Source organism: Doryrhamphus excisus, linkage group LG16 (assembly GCF_037039965.1).
Source record: "Doryrhamphus excisus strain RoL-2023G ecotype Guam linkage group LG16, RoL_Dexc_Guam_v1.1, whole genome shotgun sequence".
NCBI classification, from domain to species: Eukaryota; Metazoa; Chordata; class Actinopteri; order Syngnathiformes; family Syngnathidae; genus Doryrhamphus; species Doryrhamphus excisus.
The window spans coordinates 6,387,085-6,410,055 of NC_136372.1; the positions used below are offsets into that span (position 1 = coordinate 6,387,085).

Genomic DNA, 22,971 nt, shown 5'->3' on the forward strand with positions numbered 1-22,971 from the left:
TAATTAAAAAAATAAAGACATAAGGTCAGCACAAGCACCAGCATAAACTGCTTCTCGGTCCATTAAAACCACGCTAACAAAAAGTGACTTAACACTTTTTTAATATATATACATATAACACTGTTATCAAAAGTAAAACTGCAGTCATTACAGTGTGGAATGTGCGAACAAAACACCACTGATGATTTTTTGTTGTTTTTTTTTAAGCGAGCTAGACTTATTACGACCCTTTTGACACCCCACTTGTTCTCTTTAGAAAGAAATGAAAGCAAAAAAAACTATAAACAGCAGAATTGGTAATAATGAAGATAAAAAATAAAAACTGCACATGCATTGTAAAAACACTTGAGTAGAGAGGCTGAGGACAGCACAACACTGCAGATACAATGGAGCCTCTGTTGTTGGGGGAACACATTATTACGTATTAGCGTTGTATCCCACACCACTCAACATGCAGGTTCATGTGGCCAAAAGGGGGAGGCTCATGCTTGCAGTTGAACCACAGGAAGACGAGATTTAAAATTAAGAAGAAAATAAAAAGCAGCTTGTTTTCCGGCACTGAGAAAATATTAGCCATGGAATTCTCTCCCAAAAACTAAAAAACAGCAGGCGTACACAGTATATGGAATAAAAGCAAACCCTTCTGTGCAGCAAGTAGTGGACCAGTGTTGTGGGTGACACACACACATAGCTTTGTTGGGCTCCATTAAACTCCCCGAGCTCACACTCGTCCAACCTTAGCATCACCGATGGCGCCCCACACGTCGAAGACAAATTCATCTGGGAAGGCGAAGTCTCCCAGGGTCTCGTCCAAAGCCTCTGCAAACTCATCTGGGTTCTTTTTGTCCTTTCCCAGCTCCACCATGGTGGCCGCTGCAGGGGACAAGTACACAATACATGGGGAGTTTTTCTTTCCGAATGACCTTTCCGAAAGCAACGGTATACATGGAAAGGAATATTCCAATCGCATGTCTACATGCGCCGCTATAATCAACCAGAATAGTCAATGGGGCATGTGCAATAAAGCGTAAACACCAACATCATGTGATATCGACTTCCTCCAGTTTTCCTTTCTCTTGTTGGAATAACTCCGTATTGCCATTTTTTCCTTCATCCAGTCTTGAAATTTAGTTTGAATCAAAAACAAACTTTCCGCAGCAGTCCAGTGCCGATTGCCCGTCTCCATTTTTGAAAATGGAGGAACGACTCGAGTTACGTCATATCTCAGCATTCGCTGAAAGAACGCATCCGGGAATAGGAAAAGATAAAGTTCAATCTTGCTAATATTTTATAATTAAACTCAGCACATGTTTTATATAGATATGTATTTTATTTTTTTAATAAAACTGGACTTGTGAATGGCGTATAGAAGGGTTTAGATTCTGTTCCACAGATGGCACTAATGCACACGAAAGCTGCTTGCCAATCGCAAATAAACAACAGAAGAAGAAAAACACCACGAAGAAGAACGCAGTCTGACAACTTTCCGATTGAGCGGGTACAAGATACCTCAATCGGATTAGGGAAAGGAATATTCCACCCCTGTGAATCCCATTATATATTCATTCGGATTGGCACTTTTCTTTCAGAATGAGGTGTATACAAAAGGTACCCGAATGGAATTGGAATATTTGTGTCCATGTATACGTGGCTATTGTCATGTAAGTGCAAAAAGAAGATACGCAGGGACCATGCATAGGACTAGCTCAGTTAGGTAAAGCAATTGATCAGTCCAACAAGACATGTTAAATAATGGAGATTGAGGGGTGGAGACTGTGCAGGAAACTATCTTCAGCATGTGCACTTCACGGACAAGGATACAAATTGAGGCTAGCAGTTAAAGTAACACACATACCCAGCTCGCTGTCCCTGATGCCCATGTAGCTCTCCAGCAGGTCATCTACTTTCTCAATGGCTTTCTCCTCAAAGGCGGAGGGCTGACGGTACAAAAACAAAACAATACATGATCTTTATACAGTAATAAAATTGTTAGGTTTTTGTCCTGAGCAACAAGCTCACCACTTCCTCTACAGTTGCCGGACCCTTGGAACGCAGCCGCAAGGTTCCCCTGCCGGTGCCCAGCTGGACACCCGAAGATGACCTGGACCCTCCAGATCGCTGGCTGATCATATCTGCACAGTCAGCAAACTGTCAATATACGTTAGCACTATCACGTGGCTCAATAGTTCCTACCGAAGGCTTTGAGAGGCTCTGTCAGCTTGATGGTAAAGTCCTTGCCCTTGGGCAGCTCTTTAAGCATCTTTGCCACCTCGTAGTGTCGACAGCCAATCAGGCGATGGCCGTTGATGGACTCAATCATGTCACCCACATTGATCACTTGGATCTGGTGAATGATGCTGCCCTCGCGGATCCTCTAAAAAGGAAGAAGCAGACCAAACAAAAGCATGAAACATGCAACAATTCACTCTATTGCTGTCACAGTGTCCAAAGTGCAGCTAGGGTGCCATGTGCAGGCCGCAGCTTGCTTTTTATTGGGCCACTGTAGAAATATAATTAAACCCCAAAAACCCAGCAAAATGGAAGATGCTGAAATGTTGATACTAATAAATCAAAACTTTTTGGACACCCCCGATGTAGCTGGGCAGCATTGCCCTCTCACTTCCCTTACAAAAGCAATCATGCTAACACTGCTAACACATGGCACTTACACTTACACTTTAAAAAGCTTTAATAGGGCATTTGAAGAACAACACTTGTATGGTGAGTTTTGGAGTTTTGCAGTCAAACGGCGGCTAACGCAGCCTTGTAGCTAACACTCGCCAGTCCTAAATGATCAGTATTGGCGGCGTAAAGCCTGATCACAGCCTCTCTACCCACTAAATGTACTAAATGTAAAATGTATTCAAGTAAAAACATCCTCCATAACCCCTCTAGTATTTATTAGTATTTAATTATCTTTATACTTGGTGATGGTTACTTCAATTGAGTGGTTGGGACCATAAGTGTGGCCATTATTGGTAATATGAAGTGTCATAACTCACCTTTATGAAAGCATAACCAGCTCCATTGTCAGTGATGGTCAAGCCGAGTGCATCCTCCCCTTTAAACACATCAATTTCTTTCCGCTGTCCTTTAATGTGAGCAAAGATAAAGTCCTCTAAGCCAATCTGGCCTCCCAGCAATTTGTCCATGTCCACCTTGTGAGTGTTCAATGTACAAAACATAACCTGTGGAGGAGGGAAAAATAACAAACAAGTTAATCTCCTGCTAGAATCCAAATCCATCCAAATGGCAACTCACCTCCGCTGGCGGGATTCCGAAGGCTTCCCCAATCTTGGCGTAAAGCTCCCGCACGTTGCTGAAGCCCTCGATGCGTCCGGTGGGGCTGCCATGAGCCAGCTGCGTGTGGAAGATGAGGCGAGGTCGCATGCTGCTGGGCGGCGGAGGCAACCCCTCCGAGGTGGCCCCTTGTCCCAGGCCGAGCACACCCCCTCCATCCCCCAAGCCGTCCATCCCCGGAACATTGAGACCGGCACGGATGGGCTCCGCTTCCTCATTCTCCACCAAGGGGGACGCTTTCTTCCTTCTTCCCAAGCCCAGAGGCATAGTAGTCTTTTGGGAGGTGGGGGAGAAGAGGCGAGGGCGTTATCCAAAAAAGGGGCTGGTTCTAGGGGTAGAACCAGCTGCAGGTGTATTGTAGGGAGTCACAGTTAAAGTGTAGTCCTTCAGACGAGCTCAAGAGCTGTCTTAAACGGCCAGTGAGCAGATCTACAAAACCACACATCAGAGAAGTAGAAGAGAAGTCCAGTAGGGTGCCGTGGGTGGTCGTCAGCTACAAAAACAAAACAAGGAAAATGACGGGAATATTTTCACATTGGTGCATCAAAGCCAGGATATCATTTGTGTGACAAACGAACCCATAAAAGCTAATTATATAATTATATTTTATAAACATAATAGCTTTATTAGCAGTTACTGTTAGCTGCTATGCCTCACCTGTCTCAAACAGCTAGCCAGCTAGCTAACAAACGTAGCACAATGCCCGTCATGACAGCGAACTTATACAGGAGCAAAACCCGCCATATAATCACAACTAGTGCTCTTAATTAAAGTTAACTAATCCCTACTTAATTGTGAACAGCGCAAACAGGATAGACTAAGTCAGTCTTACCGCAGCAGGAGTTTTTAGCCAAGTGTCGTTAGCTAGCCCCTCTAGCTTACTGTCGCTAGCCTCGGAAACAACTCTTGCTGTCAAGTTGTTAGAAGAAATACTGCCTATCAACTAAAACAGACTACTTTCTCTAATCAGTTAAGCATCGCATTTGGCTTCGGTGGAGTTTAAAGCAAAAAGCTCGTCAAAGTGCACAGATAGTGTGCTGGTATGCCGCTGCTGATTATTACTGGCGTTAGCCCCGGTTAGGGGTGGAGCCATGGTGCCTTTAGGCTCACGCGTAAATATGACTATTTTCATTCTGATGTAAGTTCAACTTATATTTTAGACCACACTAATCCCAAAGTAATACATACTGACAAGTATTAAAGTGAAAATGTAAACATTTAAACATTTTAGATGGATCACGATAGCTCAACTGTTTGTTAATGATAAGAGGCGCGGCGCCAGCATTTGCACTTGAACGCACTATGCTTTAAATCATATGGCACGTCCTCTGTTCCAGTGCCTTGCCTCCAATTAAATATAGCATCTTCTGGGTTTTGTGTTTAACCCTTCAGAGTACTTCGGACATTTTGTGACATTTTTACTTTCTCGCCATTCTAGGTGAAATTTTCCAGATGTCCGATTGAAAACAACCTTTTTTACTGTATATTTATCTTTACATAAACTAATGCAATGCTTGAAGATCTCAATTTGGATTGCTGGCCTTCAATTTTTAATTACTGTATTTGTCCACCAGATGGTGCTATTATTAACCATTCAAAGCATGCAACATTTGAAGTGGAGTCTACTTTAAAAGTGTTTTTACTTTGTATTTTTCATTTTTTTTAAGTTTTGTAAAAAATCATTAAATTGGTTAATATCCCCAAAATATGATTAGTACTTTATATGTATATTTCAGGCAGAAGTAGCTTGGGTTTTTTTATAAGTAAAAATTTAATTATGTAAACATACTGTCTTTCAAAGGGTTAAAACCCCCCAAATATCATATTTTGATTGTATATTATGGCAGTTTTTGAGAAAAAAAATACTATATAATATATTGCATTTTTACAGGTGTATAGGGAAAACTGTCATTAGGTTCAATGTAAAAAAATGCTCATTTAATCAAAGCTATTTTCACTTTGTACACATGACATTAACATTGGCAGGTTGCTATACTTGTTTTGAGGAAGTGCGTTCAGAATCAGAGGAGCCATGGATGCCACTGCATCTGCTCCAAGGTGGCTCGCTGCTCCATGTCTGAAGTCAAGCATATCCACAGGAAGTCCTTGCAATCTGAGTGGAGATACGGAAGATGGATGAAGATACTTGGTGTGAGCCGCTGTAATGTAAGTAATGCGTGCATAGCCCATTTACCTTGGGACAGTACGCGGTTTAATGTAAGGCCTTTAAAGAGGAACATGAGTGTGTCGAAGCGTTCGGTTCCATCCAGCAATTCGAATAGCAGCGCGCCCAGTTGCCATACCGTGGCTGGTCCAGCCTTGTATGGACGCTTGAAGACGTACTCTGGAGGAGCATAGCGTAAGGTTCCTACAAGACACACAAAAATATGTGTTTGGTTTTTTTTTTGGGAGGGTGTGATTCAGGAAAATGTGACATCCTACCAGCATATTCTTGATACGGTTCCTCGTTGACGAAGCAGCTGCAGCCAAAGTCTATAACACGAACTCGAGGGAGACTAAAAGTGGCCTCCAGGAGAATATTTCGTTGCTTCAGGTCTCGATGGAAAACGTTTACGGCGTGCATTTTGATCGCAGTGTCCACCAGCTGCTTCATGATGTTCTAGCAAGGACAAAAATTTAAAATAACAGTGAATGTAACCTTTTTATATAACTGACAGGTAGCCATTTTTATACCTTTGCCTCGTACTCCTCCAGTGGACCTAGCTTGTATTTGGTCCTGTAAGTGAACAGGTCCACAGATGGTACAGGCCTCTCCATGACCAGGACTAGTTCTTGCTCCAGATCATACGTGTCCAATAATAGCACGACTGCAGATGTACCGTCAGGGTTCTTTAAGGAGGAAGCTTGCAGCATGAGCCAAGCCTCTAAAGGAACCTTTTGGACTTTTCCGTTGATGTACTATGCAATCATGAACACACAGAAATTGATCAGTCAATTAAAAAATTTTTTTAAAAAACTTTTAAAAGACATGTATGCAAGCCCTCACCAAAAAAACACTTTCGACTTTTTCTATGGGAATGTATTTAATCGCCACCTACAGGACATATTCATAACAGTTAGCAATGGAAATGATGTTTGGGTGTATACAAAACACCTACCGGGAAACAGTCGCTTTTCCTATAACCCGCATAAACTGATCCAAAGCCTCCTTCCCCGAGCTTCTCCAGCTGTTGATACTTTTGCACAAACAATGCTGCAAAGACAAAGAGGTATTTGAATGATAAATGCTCACAGAAAGGATGACTGACTAAAATGTGTATTTTTTCAATGGCAGTATTGACAGAGAAATGCTCACAGAAAGGATGACTAAAATGTGTCTTTTTTCTAATGGAGGTATTGAATTGAAAAAGGCTCACACAAAGATGACTGACTAAAATGTGTCTTTTTTCCAATGGAGGTATTGAATTGAGAAAGGCTCACACAAAGATGACTGACTAAAATGTGTCTTTTTTCAATGGCAGTATTGAATGAGAAATGCTCACACAAAGATGACTAAAATGTGTGTTTTTTCAATGGAGGTATTGAATTGAGAAATGCTCACAGAAAGGATGACTAAAATGTGTCTTTTTTCAATGGCAGTATTGACTGAGAAATGCTCACAGAAAGGATGACTAAAATGTGTCTTTTTTCTAATGGAGGTATTGAATTGAGAAAGGCTCACACAAAGATGACTGACTAAAATGTGTGTTTTTTCAATGGAGGTATTGAATTGAGAAATAATCACAGAAAGGATGACTAAAATGTGTCTTTTTTCAATGGAGATATTGAATGAGAAATGCTCACACAAAGATGACTAAAATGTGTCTTTTTTCAATGGAGGTATTGAATTGAGAAAGGCTCACACAAAGATGACTAAAATGTGTGTTTTTTCAATGGAGGTATTGAATTGAGAAATGCTCACAGAAAGGATGACTAAAATGTGTCTTTTTTCAATGGCAGTATTGACTGAGAAATGCTCACAGAAAGGATGACTAAAATGTGTCTTTTTTCTAATGGGGGTATTGAATTGAGAAAGGCTCACACAAAGATGACTGACTAAAATGTGTCTTTTTTCAATGGCAGTATTGAATGAGAAATACTCACAGAAAGTATGACTGACTAAAACGTGTCTTTTTTCAATGGAGATAATGAATGAGAAATGCTCACACAAAGATGACTGACTAAAATGTGTCTTTTTTCAGTGGAGGTATTGAATTGAGAAATGCTCATACAAAGATGACTAAAATGTGTTTTTTCAATGGAGGTATTGAATTGAGAAATGCTCACACAAAGGTGACTAAAATGTGTCTTTTTTCCAATGGAGGTATTGAATTGAGAAATGCTCACACAAAGGTGACTAAAATGTGTCTTTTTTCCAATGGAGGTATTGAATTGAGAAATGCTCAGAGAAAGGATGACTAAAATATGTCTTTTTTTCAATGGCAGTATTGAATGGAAAAATGCTCACACGAAGATGAGTGACTATAAAATGTGTCTTTTTCCAATGGCAGTATTGAATAGGAAAATGCTCACACCAAGTATCGTATTACCGACAAAAATGTGTGTAATAGCAGTATTGAATGCTCACAGAAAGCACATTAATAGTGTCTTACTTCTGGTGGCGTCGGCCTGTTGCGAGGTTGTAGGGCAGCAGGAACACGGTGGAAGGTTGCCAGTCTTCTCAGCTACCTTTGTGGGAGGCTTTCTGGTTTGTGTGGGTTTTTTGGCTTCGAGTTTCGTGCTTGACTTCCTCTTGTTGGTGAGTTTGGCCAGCAGAGCTTTCATGGACACCTCTGTGACTTCCACCTGCGGCTTCTTTGCGGCGGTCTCGGGTTTGGCGCTGTATTTGCTGTTCAGGACTTTAGCCAGCAGAGCCTTGACGGACAGCTCGGTGTTGTCAACCTTGGGGTCTCTTATGACGGTCTCGGGTTTGGTGGTGTTTGTGTTGCGTTTGGTTCTTTTAGCAGGCAACGCCTTCACCGAGACCTCGGTGGTGTTGAGTCCCTGCTGCTTTGTGAGAGACTCCGGTTTTGTGCTGGGCTTTCGTTTTGTTCTTTTAGGCTGCGGTGAGATTTTCACCGACACTTCTTTGGCTTGCTCCTCTTGTTTAGGGGTGACCTTTCGTTTGCTCCTTTTAACGGGGGACACCTTCAGGGTCATCTCGGCGACTTTGTCTTCTTCCTCTTTAAATGACATGGTCCCAGCTGCTGGCTGTTTGGCTTCGCCACCATTTGGGACGGCATCATAAGGCGTTTTAGTGAGCAGGGCTCCTCCATTTCTCAAGACCTTACTTTCAGCTTTCCTCAGACCACAGCTTTCCATGAAGGTGGCAACGTCTCTCTTCTCGGCACCTACAACAACAAACATGTTTATTTCCTTATTTTATAGCATTTCATGCTTCATACATATGTAATATCATAATAATACAATGTCCAATTGAATCATGTTTATCAACTTTTATCAGGTCAATTTTTATATTTAAAAAATACTCTTTAACTCTTAAAAAAAAAAAAAAAATATATATATATATATATATATATATATATATATATATATATATATGTTAAAATATATAAATATTATATATAATATAAATATTTGTAAAATCATTAAAATATATATTTTAATATGTATAATTTATTAATTTATTTAACCCTTGACTTTTTAACCTTTTATTATTATCTTTGCACTTTTTATATAATTTTTAATATATGTTTTTGTTTTAAATTATTGTATTTAATTGTTTTATTAATTGTATTATTAATAGTATTGTAATATTAAATATTTCATATATTTTTAAATCATTTTTGTATGTACTTTACACTATATATTTTGGTACAAGCAAACACATTCATCGTCATTATGGTGTATTTAAATATTTTTACATACTTTTCTGACTCTTTTTGAATACATTTTATATATTTTTTCACATACTTTTCTGTGCATAAATGCAAAATATGTATATTGGGTATTTTTTTATTACTGTATTATTATAGTTTCTAATACAGCTGGAAGGGGGATGCAGTACAGGTGGGTTTTTACATTCTTAAAAATGAACGCCATTCAGGGGTGCATTTTAATAAATTAGAATATCTCTAAAAAGTCCAATCTTGTTGATTTATGTATTGATTGTAGTTCAATCAAAAAAAAATGAAAGTCTTATATTGTGTGGATCCACTAATCACAAACTGAAATATTTAACAAGTGTATGTCTTAAACATTTTGATGAAAACTTCTATATGTTGACCTAATTCTAATCAGTGAATAATAATAAAAAAATAATAATAATTGTCTGAAATGTTAAGATAATGAAAGCCACACAGTCTGAGTGCAAGATTATGAAACCGGTTTGGGAACACATTTCCCCCTTTGAAGCATAACTTTAAAGCCTATCATGTTTATTTGTTATTATTTAGTAACTCACCAGAGTGGTTGGAGGGCAGAAATGGCAAAGTGTGAAACTTGTCCACATTCATGATTGCTTGCATGAACTCCACAGCGTGTCGACTCGCCAAAAAATAAGGCAAAATCAGGCAGGTTTTCCGGGCTGTGTGTTCGATAAGAGATGGTGTATTTGGTGTAAAGTGTAGTCATAAAGGACTGCCGTCCTTTGGCAGTCACAAACACGTCAAAGGCGCTATGGTGCCAGTGGGACTCGAATAAGGAGACACGGCCGTGACACTTACATGCGACTTAAACCGAAGTGCACCACGAAGGATCATCTGCTGGAACCTTGTAAGAAAACACTGACTTTGGACAAAGACATGAATCACCGTCACGACAGCCGCCATGCCACTCCCTCCGTTCTCATCGTAATTAATTGATTTAATGAGGTTTCGGGAGGATGAGCTGCTGACGTGAGGGCTGCTGAATCAAAGATTGTTTACTTTATTAGAGGCACATTTAATCAAACGGTGGAGTATTGTTACGAGGGTCTCTTAAGGAGTGGAGGCAAAAAGCGGCCATTTTCTGCCTCGTATATGCCTGGTTACCGTAACGATATGTTTATTCCAATGTATATATTTGCATATAGGATAATTGACCATGTTTCTTAAGTGTACCTTAGTGTATTATAGGTAAGGCTATTTTACGAAAATAAAGCAGTGAACTGCAAAGGCAGCATGTGCTAATTGTTGGACTTACCTTAAGCTAACTAGTTAGCTTAGCTTAAGCTAGTTACCTTAAGCTAACTACGTGCTCGTGAAAATACTGTAAAAATACTTAGGAATGATTTATACACGACACTTTAAGCACACTTAACATGTCAAATATTCGAGAATTCTACTAGTTAAACGTTATGCAAAAACGGGAATTCTACTAGTTAAACGTTATGCAAAAAAAACAATTGCGGCATAATGCCATCTAGTGGACAGCCACCGTCATTGTACATATATTAGAAGTCAAGTTTACTGTACGTTTATTTCTAAGCAGTTCCACACAGGTAAGACATAACAAAGGCCTCTAATAAAGCTCAAATAATCACCCGGAGTGTTGTAATTATTACATTGTAACTACACTTAACGTATTTCTATCGAAAAGTATGGACTCTACCATTTGCATCCTGGGCGGTGTCGGGACAGTATTGTAGCGGGGGTTACTTCCTGGTTCACAGAAGATGTAGATACATCACAATTGTACTTTTTTTTTTTTATTCTGACAGAAAACCAGTTCTACTGTGACTAAATTGTCGGCAATTGAAACAAAAAGTCAAAACAATGCCGTGTGCTTACTTTGGTTCTTTTAGCAGACTACTTCCGGGTTCGCATTGGAAGATGAAGCCTACAAGACCGTGCCATTTTTGATTATAGGGTGAACTGAAAATGTTACTTTGTGACGCAGACAGCAAAAGGAGAGAAAAAAATCCTGTAACAAAAGAGAAACATGTGGAGAGTTGTATTTTGTTTTGTCATTACTTTTGTTAGCAAACCACTTCCTGGTTCTCAAGACGACCAATTTGGGTTCTGGGGTGAAAGAAAGCTAGTAAGTTAGCATGCTAATTTTAATGAACAGGACTTCAAAATGTATATACTAGGATGAGTGGAAGAGTTTCACTGTGACTGAAAGATAAAAAGTGCAACAATAAAAAACATTACAGCATTTGTCCTTTTGTGTTATTTACTAAGCTACTTCCTGGTTCGTGGAGAATGAAGCAATAAATACACAGTGGACTGTACCATCTTCTAAAATGGCTCCATTGCGAGCTAAACAGCAAAGGAAATAGGGAAATTGACTTGCAGTTTGCATGGTGACTCAAATAAAAATAATTTTCATGTACAGAGTATTCTTCCTTGGAATATGTGCCACCAGTTTCAGTTTATGTAATTTCCGCTAATTATCAAACCAACAAAGATAACATGCAACATGCAAACATACATTTCCAGGGTCCAAAAACAATATTGTTATGTAATCCAACAGCACAAATGCTAGTTGTTGATATATCAGTGATGACAGAGTCCACAATATTGGTTCAGGGGAGATGTCTTCAAAGGAGCCACGGATGCTGGTGTATCTGCACCAGGGTGGCACGCTGATCTGGATCGGAATTTAGGCACATTTGCAAGAAATCTCTGCAATCTGGATGAAGAACCAGCAGAGAGAAACAAGAAAATGAAATGTAAGAGTGCAGTTTTACAGCTGGTTGTTCATAGGTAATACCTTGGGATAGAACACGGTTCAGTCCAAGCATCTGCGAGATGAACAGGAGGGTGTCAAACTGTTTAGTTCCAGCTAGTAGTTCAAAAAGCATGGCCCCAAGGTGCCACACTGTGGTTGGGCCGGCCCTGTACGTCCCCCTGAGGACAAACTCCGGAGGAGCGTAAGATAGAGTCCCTACAGGGTGTTGTCAAAAGTAAAAGGTGAAAGTTGTATGATAAGTAGATGAATGTACTGTGTTACCGGTGTAGTCGTGGTAAGGTTCCTCCGTCACGAAGCAGCTGCAGCCAAAGTCTATGACCCGCACTCGAGGGACGCCGTAGGTGGCTTCCAAAAGAATGTTTCCTGGTTTGAGATCTCGATGAAAAACATTGACGGCGTGCATTTTGATAGCTGCGTCCACCAGTTGTTTCATGATGTTCTAACAAGGGGAATACATGATGACTCATTTGATATGACATCAAAACAATCAGCCGACACATCATTAAGTAAGTTTATAAAATGTTCATATTTTAAAAATAATTTTTGTATATACACTTTATAATATAAAGTATATTTTGGCACATTAATTTTCATTATGATGTACTTTTATCTGAAAACCGACTGAAAAGTAATTTAATAAATCTTTTCATATATTTTGAAAATATTTTTTGTATATACTTTACAGTGTATTTTTACTACAAAATATTAGTAATGACATTTATTGTCATCATGGTGTAGTAAAAATATTTGAAATATTTTTTCATACTTAAAAATACATGTATTTATTATTCCTATGTTTGTATATTTTATTTACATTTTTATTTTATTTTTCTGTGCATAAAAGCAAAATATTTATATATTATACGATTAATATATATTATGGAGTTATTTATATATTTTCTATATTACTGTAAAATAAATATTTTCATATATTTTGAAAATATTTGTAGTATATACTTTACACTGTATTTTTGCTTGTTTGTATATTTTTTATGTATTACTGTAAAATAAATATTTTCATATATTTTGAAAATACTTTTAGTATGTACCTTACACTGTATTTTTGCTACAAAATATTAGTAATCATTTATTGTCATCATGGTGTAGTAAAAATATTTGAAATATTTTTTCCTAAATCTTTTTTCAGACTTTAAAAAAATACATTTATTTATTATTCCTAAGTTTTTATATTTTATTTATTTACATTTTTATTTTATTTTTCTGTGGATAAAAGCAAAAATATTTATATATTATAAGATAATATATATTATGGAGTTTTTAGTATATTTTCTATGTATTACTGTAAAATAAATATTTTCATATATTTTTAGTATATATTTTACACTGTATTTTGCTACCAAATATTAGTAACCACATTTATTGGCATCATGGTGTAGTAAAAATATTTGAAATGTGTTTTATATTTATATTTATTTACATTTTTATTTATTTTTTCTGTGCATAAAAGCAAAATATTTATATATTATTTGATACTATATATTATGGAGTTATTGATATATTTTCTATGCATTATTGTATTATGATTATTAGTTTTTAATAGATTTATTGTGAGTTGCGTACCACTGAAAAATACAACCACATTAGTAGAGCTGATGTTTTTGTTGCCATTGTCCATATTTTAATGTTGTATAATATTGTGCAGCAACACAAAGGTCCTCAACAAGGCCTATCCCTATGCGTCCTATCCCTATGCGTCCTATCCCTATGCTTCCTAACCCTATGCCCCTCATAGTCCAAAATAATCCCACACCACTTGGTCTCCATACCTTTGCCTCGTGTTCCTTGAGGTGTCCGAGTCGACATTTGGTGATGTAGGTGAACATGTCCACAGATCGTACCGGCTTCTCCATGACCAACACCAGCTCCTGCTCCAGGTCGTATTTGTCCAGTAAAGACACCACGGCCGACTTCCCGTCTGCATCCTTGATAGAAGACGCCTGAAGCATGAGCAGCGCCTCCAAGGGGACGTCCTGCTTCCTTCCATTTATGTTCTACGGGACAACCAGAACATGGAACTACACCATTCTCAATGAACCGTGGCTGCCCTGGTGCCGGAAGCACTCATGCAGCCTGCTTCAGCACCTTCATTTCTTTTTAAACATTGTCTTATGTGGTGCAAGGGACACAGTTTCATCATCGCCATGCAAAGATGGCCGTCATCCATACCCAAGGAAGATATTTGTTTTCTTTAACTTCAGTGTTATGAAGACTGTTTCCAGCTAGTTACACAATAATGGCTGTGTGTTCAACTGTCAAACTGTGTGATTATTACCAGTGGGATTATCTTGACTTCATCTTTGGGGATGTGTTTGATGGCCACCTACAGGACAGAATCATTTTCACTCTTAAGTCTTATGGGTTTTTTTTTTATTCGATTTTACTTACAGCGAAAGCATCATGTTTCCGGTACCCAGCGTAGACGGATCCAAAGCCTCCTTCGCCGATCTTCTCCAGTTGCTGATACTTCTGCTGGAACAAGGCTATTCAAACAAACAGGTCATTTACTGTAAATTGTCCAATCAATGCCTTTGTTCAACTCTCCTGTAGTTGCAAAAAGCATAAAAACGTTGGTTGTGGCTGTAGGCAACCTCCTTGTCTAGTTTTTTATTATTATTTATATATTTTTTATTATTTTTATTAACGTCACAAGATAGCAGTAGCTGCACTTGACGTACGTATCATGGGTGGTCATCATTCAGCAGCTTTATCTAGCTCTGTGTGCGCTGTAAAATGTCGGTAGCACTACCGAACAGCTGGTACGGAGCTCATGTGTGATAGGCTTGCCGTACTGTTGTTTACCATGAACTCATCAGCGCTATAACACTGGCAGACCTCCATTACAACATTGGTTCTATATGGTACATTGGTGCGGTGAACTACATGGCCATGGCTAACAAGCTTGTTGACATCCATTTTGATTGCAAAATATCACCCAAGCCTATGAAAAAGTCTGCAAAAAAAGGAAAATAAATAAATAATAAAATAAAGTTTAAAAAATGTTTTTAACTATATAAGGAAAGCAGGAAGTGAACAAATGTAACAGTTACTGATTGTAAAAGTACCAGATGGAGGGGTAGGAGTTAATTAAGTATCTACTAAATCACATCTTCTTCCTATGGAAAGAGTTGAAATGAGAACAAAAATTATTATGCTATTATTCTAATAATTAATAAGTTGTTGTTTGTTATTTATTATGTATTCATTAACATTAACATTAAAATAAAATAAAAAAACAAAAACACAAATTAAAATTAAAATTAAAATTAAAATTAAAATTAAAATTAAAATTAAAATTAAAATTAAAATTAAAATTAAAATTAAAATTAAAATTAAAATTAAAATTAAAATTAATTATTCTAAACTTATTATTACTATGCTAACTTATTTGGGTTTACAGTGCATGGGATAACCTTTCACACAGGAACCTCCAAATGTGGGCTATGGCCAGGACCTCCCATTGAATGATGGTGGCCTTTACGTGTTGCATGAAAGGTGCTTCAGTTTGGTATGACCTTACCTTGACTGGTCGTGGCCAGGAGACGTTTCTCAGCCTGTCGGATCATGGACATCTGGGTGGCTTTGACCCACTGCCTCCTTGTCAAGGTCTCTGGTTTTGGGTTAACCTTCCGTTTAGATCGAGTCCTCACAGAGCTCTCATTGGTTTGACCTCTTTGTCGCCTCCTCAGCTTGTCTTTACCTCCTTGCCTCCTCGTTAGAGTCTCTAGTTTGGATTTACCCTTTCGTCTCCTCATAAGGGTCTCTGGTTTGACTTTAGGTTTGCTTTTACCCCTCATGAGGGTCTGTGGTCTGGTCTTCTGTTTGGAGTCTTTGACTGGTACAACCTTCACTGAAACCTTCTGCTTCTTTGTGAGGGTCTCGAGCTTTGTGTCAGCTTTCCTCTTGGTGCCCCTCGCTGGTCCAACCTTCACGGACACCTTAGTGGTCTTCATGGCACCCCTCTTCTTTAGGAGGGATTCTGGTTTTGTGTTCTTCCTGCTTGATGCAGTTTTCCCTGACCCCTTTGTGGATTTGACCCGCTTCTTATTTTTACGGCTGTCCAGTTTTGTTCTGGTCTTGCGTTTGGTTCTAAGAGATGCTTTCATGGAGACCTTGGTGGACCTGATCCTTTTATTGGTTAAGAGGGTCTCCTGTTTGGTCCTTTTGGTGGGTACAGCTTCAGCGGCTACTTCTCTGGAGGCTCCAGCTGTGAGGACAAAGGAGTCGTAGCGTCTCTTGGTGGGTAGTGCTCCATTCTGGATGGCCGTGCTCTTATGGTTCCTCACCCTGCAGGTGCCATTTGCTCGGTTTTCTGGACCCGGTAGAAGAAACTCAACAATGAAGTAATTCAGAGGTCAAGATAAACATTGGAAGTCAATATGTTGTGCATCATACCTGAGAGGATGCCGGATGATGCAAATCTAACAAACTTGTTGACGTCCATTTTGATAGCAAAATATCACCTAAAACTATGAAAAAGTCTGCAACAGTAAAAGTGTGCATGCGTCTGTGAATCCTCCTTTTAGTCACTTCCACGTCAAGACCCCTGCTGGAGGAAGATGACGTCAACAAGGGTAACTCCACGAATTATTGCCTGCGTTTAAAAAAACAGCTGTAAACACTGTAAAGCTAGCAAATACCACATTTTTATTTTCATTTAGGCCACTACACGCAAAAACGGGTGAATTAGTGCATAGAGACGATAACAGTACCGAAAAGTAGCTTTTTTCCGTTATTATAACCAAACGACATTATGTTACATTCACTGACTATCGGATGTCACAATGACAGCAGTGATTGACGTGCTTTTTTTCTCCCCCGGGGCAAAACAAAAATAAGTAATACGTATTGTTCTTAATCACCGATTGTTGAGATGTTTGTCGTCATGACGACACGTTGTGGGCTCTCATCCAAAGCGACGACGACACTTTCTCATGCGAGAACTTAAAACTCCCACGTTGTTCAAAAGCGACAGTTACGCTTACGGCCGCTAGAGGTCAGTAAACACTGGTTATCTACTACAGCGTTGCCAATTATTGCCACTAACGCACAATTACTATGAATTATTGGCCATTTAATATAGATACACCACAATCAGATGTAGGCGGAGTATATTTTATTCCCGTTTGCAGTCGTCTGGTCTATGAAATATCCACTCTGATGACCAACCAAGGGTGCCAAAAAATAGAAAGCGTTTAAAATCAACCTTAGTGCAATAAATACAATATGCCTCAATACTACTAACCGATAGTAATCAGTTGTAATCTAATGTGGTAAACCAAGTCCAGGCAGCATTTTGAGGCTTGATAACAAAGTCATGTGATCCATTCATAAAGCCAGAATAGCATCAATCACACCCTGTAAACAACAACAACAAAAAAATGAAACCAGCCCACCTCGTTATGTGAAAGCACATTTGTGTTCAAGAGGAAATACTCCATGAGGAGCAGGAAGAAGCTAAATATCACTTGGAAGTCTTTTTATGAGGCTAGTGTGTTTAAAATTAGGGGGGGGGGGGGCTTCCTGTACGGTGTCAAACAAGGCATAGCATGTATTATCATAATTTATATTACAACTAATAGCCTGACATACATCAAAATGCCCTCAACATCCATCCATATTATGACTACACATTCTTTATTTGGCACATTGACATAAACAAATTAAGTCAACAATGTGCACCGTCTGCCCCCACCCAGAAAAAAATCATTTTTAAAAGATATATTACGACCGCTACATGAGTGGCACCGTTATCGTGTGTTTTAAAAAGCAAAGACGTCTCAGTGAGTATGAGGTCACCGACATCGACACGAGTCAATGTAAATAGTTCACCATTAAATAAGGTCAGTTGTCACCGACGCCCCCACCACAGCGGGTGTGCGTCTCGCCACGGGAGGTAATTGACGGCATGCTAAGAGCAGCTAGCACCTCAGGTTCCATTGAAGCAGCCATGACACATGCATCACCTGAATGCTAAAAAAATAAAATAATAATAAAAGGAAACGGCATATGATCAAAGTGCTTTCCATCAACGAGTACAAGAGTCACACTGACAGGAAACGGAATTGTGAAGTTATGAGAGGAAATAAAGTCAATTTACATTATAAATAATAAAACTTCATTAGCATAGAACGGTTTTTCCTTAAAATCATTATTTTGTTTTTTGTCATAAAATTACTTCATATTCATTCTGTATTTCTGATCAAATTTACACCCACAATATTACAAATTTCTTTGGATAATCTTTATAGTCACAATATTATGACAATTAATAAATATTGATATTTACACTATTTTTGTCATTAAATTAGCACTTTTAGCACACTATTATTTTTTCCTCACAATATTATAACATTAATTCATTCATTTTCTACCGCTTTTCCTCACAAGGGTCGTGCTGGAGCCTATCCCAGCTGTCTTCGCACAAGAGGCAGGGTACACCCTGGACTGGTTGCCAGCCAATCACAGGGCACATATAGACAAACAACCATTCACACTCACATTCATACCTATCGACAATTTGGAGTCACCAATTAACCTAGCATGTTTTTGGAATGTGGGAGGAAACCGGAGTACCCGGAGAAAACCCACGCATGCACGGGGAGAACATGCAAACTCCACACAGAGATGGCCGAGGGTGGAATTGAACCCTGATCTCCTAGCTGCAAGGTCTGCGAGCTAACCACTCGTCCGCCGTGCAGCCCAATATTATAATATTTTCCTGATAAAAGGGTAACTTCAGTGTTATGATGAAGGGACCATTTCCTCTCATAAAAGTACAATTTCTGAATGATATTTTTGTCCTTTTCAGTGGGGCTCTATTACTCGGGAGTGCTTTCTATGATTTATTCCCCAAATTGAACGTGGCTCAGTGTTTGTCTTCCTCTGTGATAGTAAAATACCTGAAGTAAGCGATTCAAAAGCTCCAAGCTCAGGCAGTGTTGGTTCACTCTTAAAAAACAAAAACAAGGTTTAGTGCATTGATAAACTCCAGCTAACAATAAATAGCCAAATCTTTGTGTGTTTTTTAGATGTTGTCTCCAGACAAGCAAAGTCCGAAAAAATCCTGAAATCAAAAGCACCCCGAAGAACGCCGTTGAAAGTGTTCCGAGTTATTGCACCCCGCATCACGGCGGGAGAACCTGCCTGAGCGCGTCGCGGGTGTTTTGTCCAAGTTTGTCTGGGAATTTGACTGTAAAGTCCAGGATCATGTCGCCTCTCTTTTCGGGCCACTTGGACAGAGGCAGGCCTTCTCCCAGGATACGCTTCTTCATGCCCGGCTTCACCACGTCCCTGGAGGTCACAGTGATGGTCCGGCCGTCCAGCGTGGGGGCGCTGACCGTGCACCCGCAGAGTGCCTGGACACAAAATCACGGTATGGATCCAATTGTACACTATTACCTCAAATAGTGGCCTCCATCCATTTGAATAGACACCACAACCCGAAACAGACCTTATCCACTAAAACATGACATGGCATCTGTAAAGCTGACATTTAATGTGAGGGGAAAAAAATTATCCAGTACGCTACTTCCACTGACAAAGCAGCTTTACTTTTTCATTCATTTTCTACCGCTTTTCCTCATGAGGGTCGCGGGGTGCTGGAGCCTATCCCAGCTGTCTTCGGGCAAGAGGCGGGGTACACCCTGTACTGGTCGCCAGCCAATCACAGGGCACATATAGACAAACAACCATTCACACTCACATTCATACCTATGGACAATTTGGAGTCACCAATTAACCTAGCATGTTTTTGGAATGTGGGAGGAAACCGGAATACCCGGAAAAAACCCACGCATGCACGGGGAGAACATGCAAACTCCACACAGAGGGTGGAATTGAACCCTGGTCTCCTAGCTGTGAGGTCTGCGTGCTAACCACTCGACCGCTTGATACTTAAAAATATTGAAATATGATGTTTTTGTGGAAAAATTTAATAAAGCCCCCTCCCCCGCAATAGATAGATACCTTGTACTCTCTGCAGTTGAGTAATAAACACCCCTGCCAGCTAACTCTACAATGATATACTGTACACAACCACACTGTCATCTATTAAACATCTTCTCGATTTCCCCATATTAAAATAAATTTGTCAAAGGTTTGATTTAGGGATGTGACTATTTTCTTAATAATAGGAAAAAATGTCATAAATGTGTACAAAATTGGAATAAAGTGTACCTAATGAAGTGTCCAGCGAGTGTAACAGAGGTACTTACGTCTCTGAGTGATATTTTTGCAGGGTAAATAATATCAGAGCCCTCCCTCCTGAACACGGGATGCGGTTTGTCTTTGACCACAAACACCACGTCGGCGGGAATGTTAGTGGGCGTTTCGTCTCCCTCCCGGGGGAAGGTGATTTTGGTCCCCTCTTTCCAGCCGCGCTTGATATCCACCGACAGAATCTTGTCCTCACAGCGAATGGTGCGTCCGTCGGGGTTCAGTCTTTTACGGGAGATCTTCATCTTCTTGGTGCAGCCCGAGAACACCTCCTCCAGGCTCACCTTCAGCTCGTGGACCACGGGCGGGTCCTTTTTCTTCTCGTGGGCGCCGTGCAGGCCGCCGGGGTGGTGTTTGAAGGGCCGGTGGAAGCCACCCATGCCGCCCATGCCGAAGGCGGCAAAGGGGTCATTGACATCCATGTTGCCGTCGTCGCCGTTCTGCGAGAAGAAGTGATCGAACGGGCTGCGGCCGCCGAAGAACTCGGCGAACATGGCATGAGGGTCTCCATGGAAGGTGTAGTTGTAGGTAGAGCCACTGTGACCTCCACCGCCACCTCCAGCAGAACCCTTCAGGCCTAAAAAAAAAAAAAAAGGTTTATACAGTACATTTGTTGATGTTCTCCATTATATTTCTATTCCATATGTATATTTGATACGTTTTCTATTTTTGTAAACATTGTTATTGTGCTGTTTGCTAGCTATTATTTAGGAGAACAATAAATTTAGCAATAAATGTCACATTTTGCAAAAAAAAAACAGATTATATAAGTAGGAAATAATGTAGAAATGCATGCACCTTACTTTATAGTAAAAATGTCCCAATGTTGTGAGAATATATGTAAATTTAAAATTAACATAACAACCTACGACAATTTTTTAATAAAATTAAAATTGTATTAAATTTTGTCACATTTTTATACCAATAATTTCATGATATTAAGAATATTATTTTATTCATATTAATATTTTTCTAAAAAAATTCCATCTATCTAGTCATAGTCAGACAATTTTTTGTCTTAATATTTTGGACCACTTAATATGAGAAAATTGCAATTTTATAAACATAATATTAAGACATTCTTTCTCATAAAATTACAGCTTTACATTCACATTTAGACTTTTTGCTTGATTTTAACTAAATATTACAACTTTATATTTACATTTTGACTAACTATATTGGCCTAAAACGATGTAGTCCAAATATTTAGAATATTTGTCATAAAATTACATTTCATTATACCGTTTTTTGGGTAATTTTACGACTTTAGTGTCATAATATTTATATTTTGAACTACAAGTTCAAATCAGTGTCCCACCACAAGGGGGCAACAGTGGGCGCGCCAAAACGGACCCCAAATATGGTTAGCTAATAGTGACATCAGACAGCATTCTAAATGTATCATAGTTAATACAAGAGATGTGTCAAGCATACTAAATTGTCAGTGCATCTGTTATTAGACTGTGTAAGTGTAATATATAATATTATGACCAGTTTTCTCGTTCTTTCTAGCAAGTTCTCACGCTGCATCGATCTCTCCAACACACACACACACTCGTTATTGTGCAGCAAAAACAATGGGACTATCAACTCAATTGTTAGTTCCTAAATAAAACAAGTATAAATGTGTATCCAAATTAAACACCAAATTAAGAGTTGTGCATATATAAAGTATACAAGAAGTGTGTTACTTACCTTCCTCGCCGTATCGATCGTAAATGTCCTTCTTCTTCGCATCACTGAGGACGTCGTAGGCTTCTGCAATCTCCTTAAATTTGTCCTCAGCCCCTGCAGACTTGTTCTTGTCCGGATGGTAGCGGAGGGCCTGCTTTCTGTACGCCTTCTTTATTTCATCTTCCGTGGCACCCTTGGCTATCCCCAGCACTTTGTAATAATCTTTACCCATCACACCTAACCTGTCACTTCTTCTTCCACGTCTTCAAAAAAACATTCCAGATGGATCCTCTTCCCTTTTGGGTGCCAAGAACACATCGGGAGCCCCCAGCATGTGGCTAACGACGCTAGCGTCTCCGGCTAGCTAACTAGCTAGCAAATGAGATAGCTACAGGTAAAGGTAAAAGGTCAGCCGGGTTGACTCGAATACGTAGACGAGTTTTCTTCTTCACGCCAAAGACGAGGAGACAAATGTCACCGAAATTGAACGACCCGACGTCAGGCGGCGTGTTCGAACTGAAATGTCCGTGTCGTACCGCAAGGGAGCAGCAGCAGAGAATCGCTGGGAAGAAACTTCTGGAAGAAGCTAGTGTTACTGACGTGTGGAACGGGCACGGCGAGATTGTTCACTCCGAGCACTTCCGGTTTTGTGCGCAAACCAGGAAGTGTGTTTACTTTTCGTTTTACGATAACGATCCATTAACAGAACTTTCTTGTTTCAAACACTTTTTCATAGGCAATGTTTATTTTACTGCAAACATTCTGATATGATGTGTGTCTTACATACATTATTTGGGTAATTTTATCACGGGCAGTTTTGTCAGGCAGTTTAGCTAGAATATGGACGTTTTACCAATATTTGCCATAAAATCTCCCCCAACTTTAACATGTAACTATTGAAGGCAGCCGCATATACAGACATGTTTAAATGTTAAATAATTCTTGTCCGTGAATACATGTAAATTCAACTAATTTGTAACAAGTCCCAACAGTTAGCTAGTTGCGAAGCTGATCTGCAATTTATAATAATACATGATAAATTTATAATAATTATTAGTTAATAAATAATAATATTTAGTTTTAAATTAATTAATTTATACAATTATAAATAATAGTTTTATTTGTATA

At 39.2% G+C, this 22,971-nt stretch overlaps 3 protein-coding genes across 7 annotated transcripts; all 3 read right to left on the reverse strand.

The window, feature by feature from the left end:
• Positions 1-84: 84 nt before the first annotated feature.
• gipc1 (GIPC PDZ domain containing family, member 1) lies at positions 85-10,228 on the reverse strand. Of its 5 annotated transcripts, XM_058049260.2 has the most exons (10): positions 9,987-10,228; positions 9,725-9,847; positions 7,914-8,651; positions 6,420-6,514; positions 6,308-6,355; positions 5,995-6,219; positions 5,743-5,920; positions 5,495-5,668; positions 5,297-5,413; positions 3,569-3,793 (listed from the first exon to the last, which is right to left on the reverse strand). In XM_058049260.2, the coding sequence occupies exons 2-9, from the start codon at positions 9,786-9,788 to the stop codon at positions 5,322-5,324; spliced, it is 1,614 nt and encodes a 537-aa protein (XP_057905243.2). In that variant the 5' UTR covers positions 9,789-9,847; positions 9,987-10,228; the 3' UTR covers positions 3,569-3,793; positions 5,297-5,321. The 5 variants fall into 5 exon arrangements, with proteins under 5 accessions (XP_057905247.1, XP_057905243.2, XP_057905245.2 ...); XM_058049262.2 differs by lacking the exon at positions 9,725-9,847; XM_058049257.2 differs by having other exon boundaries at positions 9,725-10,227.
• Positions 10,229-11,535: 1,307 nt separating this feature from the next.
• On the reverse strand, positions 11,536-16,396 carry LOC131103438 (uncharacterized). Its single transcript, XM_058049726.2, has 8 exons — positions 16,348-16,396; positions 15,473-16,264; positions 14,341-14,435; positions 14,228-14,275; positions 13,722-13,946; positions 12,196-12,373; positions 11,956-12,129; positions 11,536-11,874 (listed from the first exon to the last, which is right to left on the reverse strand). The coding sequence occupies exons 1-8, from the start codon at positions 16,394-16,396 to the stop codon at positions 11,783-11,785; spliced, it is 1,653 nt and encodes a 550-aa protein (XP_057905709.2). The 3' UTR covers positions 11,536-11,782.
• A 170-nt stretch (positions 16,397-16,566) lies between these two features.
• Positions 16,567-22,442, reverse strand: dnajb1a (DnaJ heat shock protein family (Hsp40) member B1a). The gene is made up of 3 exons (XM_058048390.2): positions 21,865-22,442; positions 20,169-20,746; positions 16,567-19,310 (listed from the first exon to the last, which is right to left on the reverse strand). Exons 1-3 carry the CDS (start codon positions 22,073-22,075, stop codon positions 19,080-19,082), a joined length of 1,020 nt encoding a protein of 339 aa, XP_057904373.2. The 5' UTR covers positions 22,076-22,442; the 3' UTR covers positions 16,567-19,079.
• Positions 22,443-22,971: the final 529 nt, after the last annotated feature.